This window comes from Bidens hawaiensis, unplaced genomic scaffold, assembly GCF_021521415.1.
Source record: "Bidens hawaiensis isolate Kalapana, Puna unplaced genomic scaffold, B.hawaiensis_p1.1 tig00000458_1, whole genome shotgun sequence".
Lineage (NCBI taxonomy): Eukaryota > Viridiplantae > Streptophyta > Magnoliopsida > Asterales > Asteraceae > Bidens > Bidens hawaiensis.
This window is the reverse complement of record NW_027491030.1, coordinates 1,169,342-1,186,758: the sequence shown is the minus strand read 5'-3', so window position 1 is coordinate 1,186,758 and position 17,417 is coordinate 1,169,342. Positions and strand designations below refer to the sequence as shown.

At 34.6% G+C, this 17,417-nt stretch overlaps 2 protein-coding genes across 2 annotated transcripts; one reads left to right on the top strand and one right to left on the bottom strand.

The window, feature by feature from the left end:
• Positions 1 to 1,252: 1,252 nt before the first annotated feature.
• Positions 1,253 to 5,713, top strand: LOC143627643 (beta-fructofuranosidase, soluble isoenzyme I-like). The gene is made up of 7 exons (XM_077097432.1): positions 1,253 to 1,647; positions 1,846 to 1,854; positions 3,389 to 4,248; positions 4,552 to 4,716; positions 4,946 to 5,181; positions 5,260 to 5,347; positions 5,441 to 5,713. Exons 1-7 carry the CDS (start codon positions 1,353 to 1,355, stop codon positions 5,630 to 5,632), a joined length of 1,845 nt encoding a protein of 614 aa, XP_076953547.1. The 5' UTR covers positions 1,253 to 1,352; the 3' UTR covers positions 5,633 to 5,713.
• A 5,404-nt stretch (positions 5,714 to 11,117) lies between these two features.
• On the bottom strand, positions 11,118 to 13,233 carry LOC143627637 (adenine/guanine permease AZG1-like). The gene has a single exon (XM_077097420.1). It carries the CDS (start codon positions 12,990 to 12,992, stop codon positions 11,247 to 11,249), a length of 1,746 nt encoding a protein of 581 aa, XP_076953535.1. The 5' UTR covers positions 12,993 to 13,233; the 3' UTR covers positions 11,118 to 11,246.
• Positions 13,234 to 17,417: the final 4,184 nt, after the last annotated feature.

Here is a 17,417-nt window from a genome sequence, read left to right as displayed (position 1 = left end):
GTACGAAATATTACATTATCAGATTATTTTATTTAAAACTACAATATTTATTTAGCTATATGATCACTCCAGTTCTCTGGGGAAAAAATAAAAACAAGATGTTGCATCACTAAACGTTAGCTAATTTTGGAACTTTTTAATTAGCGGCTGTTAATTTTTCTAAATTCTTAAATATCATTGATTTATTTTATTAGTTTCCCACAAAGCATTTTTGTCCAATTGTGTATTATTTATAGAAAGGTGCAATTTTTTTTATATCCATCACCATCATTGCAGCTTAAAAAAGGAATGATTATTTGTTGGGACATCCACAAACCTATATTAAAATCCATGAAAAATCACCATCATTTGCCATTCAAAAAAATCACAATAAATTTTAAAAACTTTAATATGAATTATATTTCAAAAATTAAAGTTATTATGTTACAACTTAATAAAACGTACAGTGGGTCTCGAACGAAAATGACGTATTTCATTTATTTCTTGGAGTAAATACGATAATGTGGGGTAGATGTGACAGAAAACAGTCATAAAAGTATAGCTTGACCGTTAAACACGAAAAAAAGGGGAGTATCGTGTGCAGCGCCAAAAGAACGGTCATAGAATACGATTATGACCGACTTCAACAGATGATGATCCAACGACAATTGTACGTCGATTTGAGGATCCTTGGCCCAATAAAACGTGTAGAAGTTGTTTGAATTAATGATTGTGTAATTGATTAGGGTTAGTTGAAATGTTTATATATCAATAGGCAATTAGGTATTTATATAAACTACCATATACTATCACACATAATAATACGATCTGATAGTCTATGGTTGTTCACGTCAAAGGACCCGCATTGGAGATTGCCTACTCTGTTTCAAATGAATCTCATGTGCAACCGTACATGCTCCATAAGGATACATGTAATCGACCTCACATGTTACCTCCATCTTTGAAGATGAATCGTGCATTCTTTAGGTACATATCAAACAATCATTTTTACTCCAAATAATCAATTTTTGTGATGTGTGTTAAAAAAATATATAATTAAAAAAAACCTACTAACCGGCTAGAAGAGATAATATGTTGAGTGGTTAGAGTAAAACATAGATTTATATATCTAAATTTCTTCACATATTAGTTATTCTTAATAAACAACATAGTCAAATAACAATAGTGTACTTGATAAAACCTTTTTTTTAGAAGAATCTACTTATACTGATCCAAACAAAGTCCATATAGATTTATGTAAAAAAAATAAAAATATCTACATATTTATGCATGTGTTGGGCCCACAACCTCTACTAAACCTAAACTCAATGATTCTATAAAACCCCAATCACACACCTTCAAGTATACACCATATGCAAAAAACCATCATGGCTTATTCCACCACCACCTCTCCTCTTATTACTCACAATGACCTTAAAAACCGGCCGGAAACCACCCAATCTCCGGCCATCCGATCATCCACCGGAAAGATTCTTGCTAGTTTATTTGTATCCATTCTAATCATTGCATCAGCGGCCACCAAAATTCACAACCCATTGCATAAACCTCAACATCACCAGCAGCCGGTGAAGGCTGTCGGAGTTGAAGATAATGTAGAATGGCAAAGATCGGCTTACCACTTTCAACCTGATAAGAATTTCATAAGTGGTATGGATTATTATACTCCGTATTTTGATACTTTGGTTATATATATAAAATCATAAAGAGTTGGTTTGAATAATATTATATGTTTTTATTTTGTACACGAAGATTTAATAATTAATGTGTGTTAATTTTTGTGATCTTATTTGGCATGGTTTTGGCTTTGTGTTTGATGGATGGTTTTGATGATGATCTTCATGTCAGATCCTGATGGTAAGTGTTCTTTCATTTATTTGGTTTCCTTTTAAAGTACACTTATATAGATTTTATTGTATGTGACTAATAGTTAAAACTGACTTATTTATTATGTTGTTTTTATTTATCATTTTAAATTATAAATAAACGTGTAAAACATTATGTACGTGCAAACGAAAATCAGATCTATATCCTAATGAATAAGTTATCAGATCTGTACACTAATAAATACGTAACTACTATGTATAAATCTACAACTTGTAAAACCAAAAAAAAAAAAAAAAATCTTTTATTTACTATTTCGTTGTTCAACATGTACCTATAATCTATATATAGTGAATTATAAACGAAAGTTCCGTGTCATACTCAAACTTAAGTGACTCGAATCAAGTCCAACTACTATTGAAATCGAGTTTAGTAGAGTCATGGATTGGTTAAACTAGTTTTACCTTGAGTTTTAGCTTGAGTAAACTTACCTAAATTACTTCATTAATTATACACGACAAGAAATAAGTTTGGTAACGTGAACGCCTTTAAAACTTATGTAAAAGGCAAAAGTGTCACTAATGATGTTCCAAACAGAGAGATTCTAATATACTCTCCATGCTTTGTTTTGTTTACCAATCAAATAATTTTAAACAAAAAAACTATTTCTGAAACTTTTTTCCTAATTTATTTTATTGTTTTATTATTTGATAAAAATAAATACATAATATTAAAAAGTTAAGAAACTTTTGAAACTTTTTATGATTTTGGCATTTTGCTTTTGTTTTTGACACATAATTTTATCAAACGAACGTATTTAAATTAAAAGCATCAATGTGGCAGTACCCTAGCGGTAAACTACTGATTAGTTGTCAGTTTGAGTCTCGTTTGTGAGAAAATGTCATACGCGAGTGATGGGTTTCCTTTGGTAATGGCGACAGCCTGGGTCTCCATCACTTTCTGCATTCGTCGGGATTGATGACCTTTTTAAATCATCGTACCCGGATGACCGGGGTTTGTTCAATCTTTGAAAAGAAAATACATAATTACTAAATGCATAAATTGCCATGTGTACAATCAATCATGCGAATGTGTTTAGGAAAACTAGTAAATTTGTTGTAAAGCCAAATATGCCGACAAGTGACAACACATGCTCAATCTACTGGCGTCTGCATGGTGCAGAATCATGCACCCGCACCAAACCAAACCAATAGTGGTCCAACCAAAAGTATACGAAACTCAAAAACTGACATTGAGACAAGACCCTGACCCACTCACCCGAGATGCGAACCAAACCAATAGCAAATCTATTAACGCTAAAACAAAGTATCTATATATATTTTAATCTTTTTTTATTATGTCTTTGTTTTTTAGTTAAAATAAAATTTTATATTTCCATTTTACCTTTTAACAGGTAATTTGTCCTATAACTTCGAATTATTAGTTGTTACAGTTTGTATATTTCATCGGTTTTTAGGCATAAATTTTAAAAAATATTTGGTTGTTTCCTAAATAATGTATTATAATATAAGTTCTCACTTTTCCAAATGATTTTTATGCATGACAGGTCCATTATATTACAAGGGTTGGTACCATCTATTCTACCAATACAACCCGGAGTCCGCTATTTGGGGCAGTATAACATGGGGACACGCGGTCTCTAAAGACCTCATCAACTGGTTCCACCTCCCTCTAGCCATGGTTCCGGACCATTGGTATGACATAGAAGGTGTCATGACAGGGTCTGCAACCATATTACCCGATGGCCAAATCATCATGCTCTATAGTGGAAACGCCTACAATCTTTCCCAACTCCAATGCCTCGCATATCCTGCCAATGCATCGGACCCACTTCTTATCGATTGGGTCAAATATGAAGCTAACCCTATTCTATTCCCCCCTCCTGGGGTTGGGTTCAAAGACTTCCGGGACCCATCTACATTATGGGTCGGGCCCGATGGAAAGTACCGAATGGTTATGGGCTCAAAGCATAATAATACTATTGGTTGCGCTTTAGTTTACCACACTACTAACTTTACTCATTTTGAGTTGTTGGATGAGGTGTTGCATGCTGTCCCGGGTACGGGTATGTGGGAATGTGTGGATCTTTACCCGGTATCCACAAGTGATACAAATGGGTTGGATATGTCGAATCATGGGTCGGGTGTTAAGTATGTGTTGAAGCAAAGTGGAGATGAGGATAGACATGATTGGTACGCGATCGGGTCGTATGACATTGTTAAGGATAAGTGGTATCCGGATGATCCGGAAATGGATTTGGGTCTCGGGTTGAGATATGATTATGGAAAGTTCTATGCCTCGAAGACGTTTTATGACCCTAGCAAACAAAGACGAGTGTTATGGGGCTATGTTGGTGAAACGGATCCTCAAAAGGATGACCTCGCGAAAGGATGGGCGAATATGTTGGTATATATTTTTATAAAATTTTTAATTTAATTAAATTAGTCTTTTATAAATCTTTATCTATAAATATTTAAGTATACAAGATTTTTTAATCAAATTGCTACTTGGAAAGTGCCAAAGAGGATCCAAACAAACATATGTTCTTTAGATATAAGTACAATAAGACACTTGTAAACGACGTTAACGTTTTTGTTATTTTGATCATATGATGCGATAGTGACATTAAACATAAATGTTTTGTCACATTGTATAGAAACTTGAATGAGAGCTTTTGAATATAACTCATTATTTTTAATTTACTTACAGAATGTTCCAAGAACCGTGGTGTTGGACACGAAGACACTGAGTAACTTGATTCAGTGGCCTGTCGAGGAAACAGAAACGTTGAGATCTGGAAAGTGCGATGAGTTCAAAGATGTTGAGTTGCGGCCTGGATCACTTGTTCCGCTTGATATTGGCTCAGCCACACAGGTGACATTTTGTTTTCATTAAATGAGATTGCGTATCACCTGATATCATACATGTTCCAAAAAAATACTCGTAAAATTTTATTAATTACATGCCCGACCTTATGCTATAAAACTCATATTTATGGTTATCCATCAATAAATCTTATTGTGACCAAATGACCAATTATGCATAAACAAAATTTGAAACTTGTGATATGAACTTACATTTTACTTGCTTATAATGATTATAGTTGGACATAAGTGCCTCATTTGAGGTAGATGAAGCTTTGTTGGGCGCAACCTTAGAAGCTGATGTGTTGTTTAACTGCACAACGAGTGAGGGTTCGGCCATGAGGGGTGTTTTGGGACCGTTTGGGCTCGTGGTTCTAGCCGATTCAGAACTTTCCGAACAAACACCTGTTTATTTCTACATCGCCAAAAACTTGGATGGCACCTCAAGAACTTATTTCTGTGCTGATGAATCGAGGTTGGTAGTGGTTTCTTTTTCTTTTTCCTATTTTCGCCCTTATATACGAACTATATCTAATTTAAGAAATTTTTGTAGATCATCAAAGCTTCTAGATGTGGGCAAAATGGTATATGGAAGCAATGTTCCTGTACTCAAAGGCGAAAACTATAACATGAGGTTATTGGTATGTCACATCCCTAAACTATAGTTTAAATGAACCAAAGCGTGCACTTGTTTTAACCCGAACATATTTGATCTGACACGTGTGTTTTGTCAGGTGGACCATTCAATAGTCGAAAGCTTTGCACAAGGAGGTAGAACCGTGATAACATCAAGAGTGTATCCCACAACGGCAATCTACGATGCAGCCAAAGTGTTTTTGTTCAACAACGCAACCGGAATCAGTGTTAAGGCATCTCTCAAGATTTGGAAGATGGGTGGAGCAAAACTAAACCCTTTTCCATTTTAACTAGTTGGCTTCATTAGTGATGGCTTGGTAACTTTGTAAGCTTGTTGTAATGTGGGCAACCTAAAAAAATTGATAGAGTTACGTTTCCTTTGTAACACGAACTCCCATTTTTTAAAAAAATCGATTTTAGCGTATTTTGTTTGCGGAAATCTCATTAAAAACATGACAAATAAAATTATTATAAACTTATAAATATACTTTTTACTATATAATAAGTCCATCAGTTTGGCACAAAAAGTGTGCAAACATATTCATTAGATAAAAAAGCTAAATCATTCTACATTTCTACAATCTCACCTTCAGTTAGTAGAATCAGAGCCACAAGCCCACAAGGCTCAGTAACAAAACTGGGCCGCTAAAATTCTTCTGTTTACCAAGCCCAGTTTTCAAAACACGTTCTTTATGAATTAGGGGCCGGCCCTTCTCAAGTTGAGGCCCAAAACCGCTGCTTGACTTGGATTCCCCTTGGGCTGAGCCTGCTTACCAATTTACTGTCAGTAGAGGTGCACAAAAAACCCGTACCCGAAACCGGACCCGAAAAAAATACCCGGAACCGGTTTTTTTTATACCCGGGTATTCTATACCCGAAACCGGAACCGACCCCGCCCGTAGGGTATGATAGGGTATGCTTTTTGAGCTCAATACCCGTATCCGGAACCGTACCCGATTTATACCCGTAAATACCCGAAACCGGTCATACCTCATACCTGTACCCGGTTATACCCGATACCCGATAACAATTTTCTAATACCCGAAATAATACATGAGTTTTTATAGTATATTTTTATGTTTACTTCACAACTTATGTTTAAGTTTTTTTAAAATGCATATTATTAAGTAAAGAATTTGTACTTCAGTGGATTTATGGTTTTTGTAATATAGTTTAACTATTTTTATAAATTACAAAGCAAATTTAAATTTAAACAAATTTAAAAATGAATAAATAATTTACAAATTCAAAACCGGGTATTAATACCCGGTCGTACCCGATTCCAATACCCGAACCCGATTATACCCTACCCGGGTACATAGGGTTGAGTTTTTCTCCTCAATACCCTACCCGATTTCTCTCAATACCCGATTTTCCAATACCCGATCATACTCGAAACCGATTCATACCCGAGTATTAGAAAAAACTCAATTTATGCACCTCTAACTGTCAGTGTCACCTTTTTGTATCATTTTCATCACTCCCTCATTTTATTTGATACATTCTCATATGTTGTTTCATAGTTCAAATCTTTTAGATGAATTATATAAGACTAGTTTGATTTAATTTAAATCAATTCAAATTCGGGAACCGTGAAAAATGTTTAAACCTACAGTTATTCCTTTAACGGTTATATATAAGATGGTTGGTTATATAACCACATAATGCTCTCCCCTGATGTATCTAATCGTCACCTACGTTGCTACGTAGATGTGTTTATGCAGTCCTGACGATTTTTAACGAGTAAGGCTAACTCCGTTTTCAAGATGTACAGAAGGTTGTCAAAGAGAACTAGGAGGATAAGTATTGGGGTTTAATATTTCTTTTTAATAACTATTAATCATAAATTATTAATAGAATAATTATAATTGATAAATAATAGGCCTAGAGCTTAAGTATATGACATGTAGCAGAGTGATTCCAGAATCCAGAACGTTATTTTTAATGGGAATAAACGGTCATTTCATTTCAGTTCATGTCTTTGGATAATCATACAATTTATTGGTAACGTACGCTTGAATATTATGTCCTTTTACCATTCTCTATATTCGAAAGGATAATCTTCTACAGTCTACACATTGAACATATTGTTAAATGATATATTTTTGAAATCTAAGCAGTAAGCATTATTTTATTTATTTAAAAATTTATAAATACAATATGATGTTGATTATGTTTTTTTACTTGTTTATAAATTTTTAAAAAAGTCAAATGTAGGAGGAGCACGATTTATCATGTGCAAAAACTGTGCATAGTTTGGCTTGTCGATATATAAGCAAACATAATATGTTAAGTCAAATTGTTTTTCCTAAGGTTATATATATCCCATCTTTCTGATATTTTCAATTACTCAACCAACCTTTTCTTCTTTTTCTTGGTAAAAAGCCAAGTAAAAGTTATAAATAATGTGCTCACGGAGTTTTACAATTTGTGTTTGAGCATTAGTATAAAATTAATCAATTTTGAACTTCTTAAAGCATATATACTTTTGAAAATCATTTTTTAACTGTGTTTGAAATGACCACAAATACTCGAGTGAGCTTTGTTGAGATAAGATGTCAGCTATTCAGACTAATTTTAACACTCCATGCCTGACTCACCAACAATCATAATCAAAGAGGAATGCGACCACTATAGAAAACACCACTTAATCAAATTTCAAACCTAATATCATAATATCTTAAGTCTTAATTATCACTTTTATTGTTGGTCGACATATGTTTTCAATTTGATGTTTTTAATGTTAAAATTTAGATGATCAATAGTCAAGACGTGAGAACACTCCTTTTTATATTATTAAAATCGTGATATCAAGTTTTCTCCGTCCGTGTACACACTAAAAGATATTTTATTATTTTTATTTATTTCTGCATCACATAGATTTTACGAAACACGAGAGTATATGAAAGTTCATAAAAGTGATACAACATATCGAAAATATCATGTTTAGATTTTAGCAAACACGAGTTTATATAATTTATTTGAGCAAGAAAGTTTGGTGAGTCTTCACCGAACATTGTCCCAATAGATTCATATTAAATATTTGAATTGAATGCATATAACTGACGATCTCTTCACATCACTCATTGGTCTCATCCACTTCTTTGTTTTTCCAACATTACACATATATAGGATAGGATCTGTCTTTTATTTTCATTTTTATAACTTTTATTATTTTTATCTAATTTATACATATATATTATGTTTCTCATTCAAATAGATATGAATTATGATCATACCAAGCCCACACTTTTTATCTAATCACTCCCAAAAATGGGGTTATAACCTTAAAGAGTATGAGAAACTCTAAAGGAGAGATCCTTTCTGATTTTAACATCTTGAATGCAACACGTCAAACACAAGTTGCGTCTTACAGGATCATATGCTAGCAATGCATTGGTGAATCCGTAAGTTTTAGATTACGGGTTCTTACGTTTAGAAGAAATCAACTCTATATTTCTTTAATTCTTTAATTCAAAATAAGAATTTAGCTAAACATCCGGTTTAAACTTTGAAAGATACATGCTTTATTATTTTATTACAATATAACAATAACAAAAAGATTTTTTTATTATTTCTTATTTTTAATTTGACTAATAAAAAGTATCGGCCTATTATCTAACATGCGGCCTCAGCTTTAGGAAGCATACGACACTCACATTTTGGGTACAAAAACACCTTGTTTCTTCTTCAACGTTTCAACTTATTTTATTGTCTACAAAAAGTAATTAATTTATATAATTTTTTCTAATACATTAGTATCATGTAGTGTGTTCATATTATTGTTTTGATCTTTAACTTGTTCAGAAATTACACATATAAAGTATAAACCGATAGTTTGAAAAAAAACATATAGCGTTCGGCTTAAAAATAGTGCAAAATTATTTTCTTTTAAAATGAGAAAATTGGCGTAGGTTTGATTAACTTGTTAAGTATGTGGTACTTGTATGTTAATAAACACTTTGTATTTGGTCTTGTCACCACTAGGGGTGTTTATCGGGTCAATCCGATCGGGTTTCAGGTTTATTGGGTCGGGTTAGTCGGGTTTTCCTTAAAAAATATCTAACTCGTAACCCGACCCTATTAAGGTTCGGGTTATTCGGGTTAATCGGGTTAGTCGGGTTAATTGGGTTGACCATGCTACTTTATAATTTTAAATTGTTTTTTGTGTTTGTAACTTGTAGGTTGCAAAACTTCTCGTTCCACATAATTTTCAATTTCCGTTACAAATGGTTACGTTATAATTACATATAGGCATGTCCATGTTCATTCATTTAACTTCAAATGAACACGAACATTTAATCAAACAAATATGTGTGTTAATGTTCGTTGGTTAAAAAATAAGCATGTTCATGATCATTTATGTTCGTTTATTAAGAATCTAAACAAATAGCTCAAGAACATAAATGAACATAATTTAATAAAGATAAACGAACATGAAGGAACATATATGTACATGCATTAACGAACACAAACATACATAAACGGATATAAATGAACACATTTAAATAGACATAAACAAACAAATATGAAACATATTAGGGTGATACAATTTCTTAATGCAAATAATATTGATAACTTTCTAGTATACAAACTTAAATGAACGATCCTAAACGAACATTCACGAACATAGATGAACGAGTGAAACATGTGTTCATGTTTGTTCGTTTACACAACATAAATGAACTTTTCACCGAACAGTTCATGAACAAGCAGAATAATTAACTTCTCTACAAAACTAACATTATTGACTTTATAGTGCTTATTTCATCTTTTCATAATCATATTTGAAGTTAAGTATCACCACTAATCGGGTTATTCGGGTTAACCCAAATCCCGACTTTTTTTTTCCAAAAATGAACCCGAAACCCGACGTATTAAAAATTCGGGTTATTCGGGTTAACCCGATTAATACTTTTTGACCCTATTAACCCGACCCTAATTAGCTTATTTGGGTTCAGGTCGGGTAAATCGGGTTCAGGTATTTTGGACACCCCTAGTGACCACTAATTTGGTGCTAGAGATTGTATTTAATATATTCATCATAATTTTTTTTAATTATGTCAATTCAAAGCCCACGTTGAACAAGAACACTACAAAGCAGCATTCGTCCCACAAAGAGTCCCACAAGCTTGGCTAAGATATGTTTGACCTTCGACTTTAATGCAATCCATCAATGTAGGGTACCTTCCCCATTTCTTTGTTACATGTCAAGCCGGAAGTAACCTAAATCATAGGACTCTATGACCACCTAATTTATTTTCTTAAAAGTTTCTATATTTGGCTTCAATACACAATACATTTTTTTCACAACAATACACAATTAGTTTTGTTTTTTTCCCTACTTTGGTGGGATATTTAACGTGTTAAATAATAGGTCATCGGTTCAAACTCTATAAAGTGTAAAAATTTTATTCGTTAAAAAAAATTAACCATTTTCTATGACGTTTTGACTTCACAGTCAGGCATTATGCCTACCCATCCTAAATTTCTAAGTTCACGTCTTGAGTTAGAATTCTATGACCACCCTAGGAGGATAACCTGAAGGAAAAACCCCTTGACCACCATATTAGAGGGCGGGTGACGATGTTAACAGTTAATTGCTAAAACATTGGATTATATTAACTCAAACAAAACAAAACAAATTCAGATAAATCATTTACACATCATATTATTTAATTATTACTTACAAATTAAATGTCATTTCACACGTATTTGAAGTCTATTCATTGGGAATAAGATTGGTGTATATATTTATCTACTATTATAAAAAAATTATATATAATTTAACATGAGAAGAAGACAATATATACCTTCTAAAACAGATATCGTATTTATCTTAATAAATCCCAAAATAACAAATAATATTACCAAAACCAAAACAAAATTATAATAAAAAAAAAACTAAACTTCAACTCTTTTATCACTACTTTCATTCACACCACCAACTACCACCCCATTACCATTAATAACACTTTCATCATTTCTATTTCCACCCCCCTTAACTATCCCATATTTACCCAACACCCCCTGAACCCAATCATAAAAATTTAACACAATAAACGTCCCAATCCCACCAATCAAACCGTAAGCAATTGAATAAGTTAACGGCATTAGTAACAGCGTTATAAACGCCGGTATCGCCTGACGCATATCATCCCAATCAATCTCCACCACAGATCTCATCATCAACACTCCTACTAATATCAACGGCGGTCCAACCGCCCACGGCGGAATTGAAGCTAACAACGGCGTGAAGAAGAACGCTAACATAAAATATCCAGCCACCGTTAACGCCGTCATCCCGGTCCGACCGCCTTCGCGTATTCCGGTTGAGGACTCGATAAACGCCGTCACCGGCGACGTTCCGAGCAACGATCCGACGACTATTGATGACGCGTCGGACATGAATGCAAAATATTGACCGTCGAATTCACCGGCGGCGTTGGCGAATCCGGCGAAACGTGCCATGGAGTATAACGTTCCGGTGGTGTCCAAAACGTCGACGTATAGGAAGGTTATTAAAGCTTCCCAAAAATACCCTTTGCTAATATTATTAAAACTTAATGCACCAGCCGTTGACTGGATTTTATGTACGTCAACGACTTTTTTAAAATAATCATACGCCACGTCACCTGACGGGGTGTTCGGAAACGCCGTTACTTCAGTGTGACGGAACCATGAAACGGCCGTTACGAATACAATGCCGTATATCATTGCGCCTTTTATGTTTCTAATCAAACAATACGCGATAATTACGAAGCCGACCACGCCGAGCCAGAACGTTGGGCTTTCCATACGGTTGTGTAAACACATGATGTCACCCGAAGCCGAGCCGCCGGGTAGGAGTGAAACGGTGCCGTTTGGGTGAGTGATAACGGGCGCGACTGAGACTCTTGATGAAGCTGGACACGCGCCGATGGTTATTAATGTAGACGAGCTGAACCCGATTAAGCCGATCCCTTGGTTGTTTTGTAAGCCGATGAAGGCTAAAAACAAGCCGATTCCTGCTGATGAGGATATACGTACCGGCTTAGGGATTAGTTTAGCTAGCTGAGCGCGTAAGCCGACGGCTGATATTATTAAGAATATGACTCCTTCTATGAAAACTGCGGCGAGGGCATTTTCGTAAGAAATGTTGCCTGACCCGTGGTAACCGACAACCGTGTATGCGAAGTAAGCGTTAGCTCCCATTCCGGGAGCTAACGCTAAGGGCAAATTCGCGAACACGCCCATGATCACGCAACCGATTAGCGACGACGCTACGGTTGCGACGATCAAGTCTTTTCGGATCTTTGTTAAGCAATCGGTGTAACCCGGGTTAACCGGGCTAAACTTGCATGAATTGTCGGGTTGAATAACCCGACGATCCGGGCCAGTGCAGTTTGATGCTGGAAAAGTAGGGTCTGAGCAGAGTGGGATGCAGTCTGAAACTGAACACGTGCCGCCCGAGTCGGTGAGTATGCTTGCGTTGACCGCGAGGATATACGCCATGGTTAGGAACGTGGCGGTGCCCGCGCGAAGCTCGGTTGTGAAAGTCGTGTTGCGTTGGGTGAGTTTAAAGCGTTTTCCGACTCGGGTTTTTGCGACGAATAAGTTGAGACGGGTTATTTGCGACGGTTTCGGTTCGGGTGGGACGCCGGTCTCCATTGTGTCCGGTGTGTGAGGAATAATAATAATAATAATAATAACAATAATAATATTACTACTAGATATTATTATTATTATTATTCATACGTGATGAGAAGTGATTATATGGAATGTGAAGATTTTTTAGTGACGAAAGAAGAAGCAATAGTGACAGTTTGAGATGAGTAGGAACTAGGTAGGAAGGATTGGGAGGGATGATTCTTATACTCCAATGAATGGTGGTATCTTAGTTTTCTTTTTTAATTTATTTATAATAAATTTCATTTAATTTTGTTTGAATTTAACATGCTTATAAAGTCCAAGATATCTAAATTTAAATGCTTATAAAGTCCAAGATGTCTAAATTTTAAACATATGAGTTTGGTAATTTTTCACTTTGGTCAACAGGATATTTTGACATTTTTGGTTGATTTCCAACATACTTCATACGCGGCCCTCATTAGCTAAAGGTAGCCCGAGCCGGCCACTAGTCCGGACGGACGGAGCCCCTAGCGGTCCACCTATTGATGGATTTACCGGATAAAACCCGACCCCCACGCCCGCCAAACAGCACGACAGCGAGGAGCCAGTAAAACCGGGTGAGAGCAGGACTCGAACCTTGGCAAGCCATGGTCATCCCTCGTATCTCACATATAAATTGCTGATAATGAGGTTTGAACCCCCTACCTCTCACTAGTAAAGTGGGTGCTCTACCATTGAGTCACAACCAATTTATTATCAAATGATAAATGATTTATATTTATTTGACTATTTTAAAGTAAAAGTAAATTATTTTAACAAGAAACATAAAGTTGTTTATGAGTAAGTAGCTTGACAACCATATAATACATGGATATTTGATGAAAATATTTTACGTAATTTTTATTTTTAAACAACAGATTATAATACTTTCAATAAAAATAACATAATAAATAAACGAATTTTATTGATTCCAATCAATTTTCTTTGAATATTAAATATTTACAACTAGTGTTTTTCCCAGCGTGTTTGCGCTAAAAAAGTCGGTAAAACCCAAACTTTGTTGGTCCCAGCATTGATGCGATCAGTCGACACGAATTCGGTCGGTTTTGGTTATGTGCGTTATTATACCGGAACTAAGACAAAAAAAAAACAAAGAAATTATAACAATTGGGGTACACCAATGGCGCGGCGTCAGTCGGTAAAACTCGATTATAGGTAAATACCCGACCGTTATCGATCCCGGACGTTGAGGCGATGAGTCTACGTGAATTCAGTCAGTTTTCGTCATGTTCGTTACGGGACCGTAACTATTAAAAAGGAAATCAACTTTCGGTCGTTTTCGTTACGGTACTGAAGCTAAAACAAAACACACGAATTCGTTCAGTATCCATCACGTTCCGTAACTAAAACCAAAAATTAAAAAAAGAACGAAAACAAAATTGACATTCGATCGATTTTCGTTACATTCATTACGGACCAAGCTAAAATAAAAGAAAACAAATAAAATATCACCAATACGGTGCCGTAAAGTGGCTCAATGAAGGCTTTACGGCACCAAACTTTAAAATTATTATATATAATAATAATGATATTGGGAACAATGAGAATATATATGAACTCTTACTTTGAGAGTAAATACCACTACAGCATTTAAATCTCTTAAGTTATTCCAAATATATGTATGATTATATTCTTTTGCATAAATTGTTTGGTAACGCCTTTGTAAAGATTAAAATTAATTTAATTACCTAAAGTGAAACATGATTAGAACGTATTTATAAAATCAGTTTTAACAAAATGTGAATTAAATTAATTACCTTAAGTGGGATGTAAATACATTATTAACAAATCATTTAGCACAAATCAGTCGTATTTCAAAATCACCTAGAGTCATAAATGCATTATCAAGTCATTTAATTAAAGCAATTTACAAATAAAATCATTCATTTTTAATTGGATCATAAATACACTAATGTGCATAAACATACATAAAAGCATATTTCATTACCAAAAAACCAATATTTTGAAATCCGGGTAGGTTTGACCGAAAACCGGTACCGCAGGCGATTCGGTTTGTTTTGTAAGACCCTCTTTAGGCTATGTGTAGTGGAGGGGCTACAAATGGGGGCGAATTGTGACACATGACGCCCAGTCAGCAAAATGGGCGAAATTGTTTTTGGATGTAATGGTGTAGGGACTACAAATTGGGCCCACAGTATCTTTTTTTATTATTTTCTTTTTATAATTAAACTAATCAAATAAAAACAATTTCTTCAAATAATTAAATAAAAATGCATTAAAATTAAAAAGAAATACAAAAAAAAATACATAACTAAAAATATAATAAAACATATAGCTCGGTTGGCGTACATGTTTAGGTTCGGGTCGGGAAATTGAAACGGATAGCTCGGTTGGTTTAGGTTCATCGGGTTCCATTGTAAGTTCACGTTCGGTTGGTTTTGCGAACCATGGTGTTGACCGAAAGGACGGAATGGGTGGTTCGGTTGGTTCGGATTGTTTCTAGGATTCATTTTGCATATACATATATATACACACACAACATATATACATATACATATACATATACATATACATATATATATATATATATATATCACACAACATGTATATATATACATATATATACACACACACAACACATACATACACACACACATATATATATCACACACACAACATATATACATATACATATACATATACATATACATATATATACAATAGTAATATAATAATAATATATAATATAATAATAATAACCTTCATATCCTCTAGGCGATAATTAAACCCCGTCCCCGTCCCAAATCGCCCACATATCGCCGGGGTGCGGTGTTCGCGCCCAAATTCGCCCCTTTTCGCCCCTGACTCACGCCCAGTACAGATAACCTTAAAGAAAACCATTTGGTTTCTAATTAGTAATTTGAATCAGCATTTGTGTCACCTTTTGAACGGAATAATTAGCATTATGTTCCTAGGCTTTTATTGTGCAAAGCGGAGTTGAATTTTTGTGTCACCTTTTGAACGGAATAATTAGCATTATGTTCCTAGGCTTTTATTGTGCAAAGCGGAGTTGAATTTTGTGTTGAGAAGTGATACGGATCATGTTGGAGTTTTAATATTAGGCTACAATGGGAAATTTTAATCTAGTTAAAAAATAGAGTGTCATGTATCACCTAAATGGCTAAATGTTAATTATATGGAAGCTTATAGTAAACATTAACATCTTTTATTTTACTTATTGATTTATATTTATTATCAGAGAGGACATTACATTAATATGAGTAGTGTACATGACTTTCAAACTACATGACAACACCCTTTCCTTCTTATGGCACACGTTTAAATTCTGTAATCTTCATAAAGTAGCTTTGTTTCTTTAGGTAAAGACTTAAACGTGTGATCGTCAGTTGCATTCAACTTTAAATTAGTTGAAATGTTTATTTTATTGCTTCGAGAATTGGGAAACTAGAATCTATTTTTCTAATTGTAAAATTATAAACTAACCGAGTTCAAAAATTCAAATTAAACTAAAGTATAAAGAAATTGGTAACGATCATGTTGTAACGCGCAAGACAAAACCCGTAGTTAAATGTAATATGAAAATAGTTTAAATATATAAAGTAATCTTCATTTAACTAGGGATAATAGTAATATAACCTATATAATTTCATTAGTTTATACAACCTATACACATAAAAAATATGTAATCACTCATTGTGTACACAGTCTTTCAATGATATAATTATGCATAAAATAAATAAATTACCTAAGGTTTTGTACTCTAAGCTACCTTTATATGGGTGTTTGGCTTGTTTTGAATATCTATTTATTTAACTAATATTTATTATTATTATTATTATTATTATTATTATTATATTAAATAAAATGTTATGTGGGTGTCTAATCAACAAAATCAAATAAAAATAAACATGTGCCGTCCAAGTTGGCTTTCTAACTTAGGCTGAGGGGTGCGGAGCGCGAGAAAGGGCGCAAGTGGCGAGGCGGGTCGCGCCCCGGGGCGCGAGGACCACACCACCGAGGCGCAATAGGGGCGCGAGAGGGGCGCGAGCGCGGAAAAAGAGGCAGGCGCGGGTGGGCTAGCGGCTGGGGGGGGGCGTGAATGTGGCTTGGGATGCGTGAAAAAGAGCCGTTGGGTGGGTTTTGTTAATAAAAAAAAAAATTTTCAAACCCTATATATTAACATACCATCCGGAACACAAAATCAAACTCGATTTTCAACCTATATCAAACCCAAACAAACACCAATATCACATACCAATATCACATACCACACCCAAAACCCAAAATCACCCCATCTTCCAAACCTTTTTTTAAAAACATGGCTGGAAATTGGTACCCAAACCTAGAATCAGATTACAGTTAAGACGCGTCCACCGGAAAAAACAAGTTGCAACGGACGGGTCGGGTTCGGCTTCGACCGGA

Bases quoted from the DNA above. Each gene is read 5' to 3' on its own strand.
- LOC143627637 (XM_077097420.1), bottom strand. From the start codon at position 12,992: ATGGAGACCGGCGTCCCACCCGAACCGAAACCGTCGCAAATAACCCGT.
- LOC143627643 (XM_077097432.1), top strand. From the start codon at position 1,353: ATGCAAAAAACCATCATGGCTTATTCCACCACCACCTCTCCTCTTATT. The intron at 4,249-4,551 runs GTATATATTTTT...ATTTACTTACAG, and splicing joins AAGGATGGGCGAATATGTTG to AATGTTCCAAGAACCGTGGT. The intron at 5,182-5,259 runs GTTGGTAGTGGT...AAATTTTTGTAG, and splicing joins TTCTGTGCTGATGAATCGAG to ATCATCAAAGCTTCTAGATG.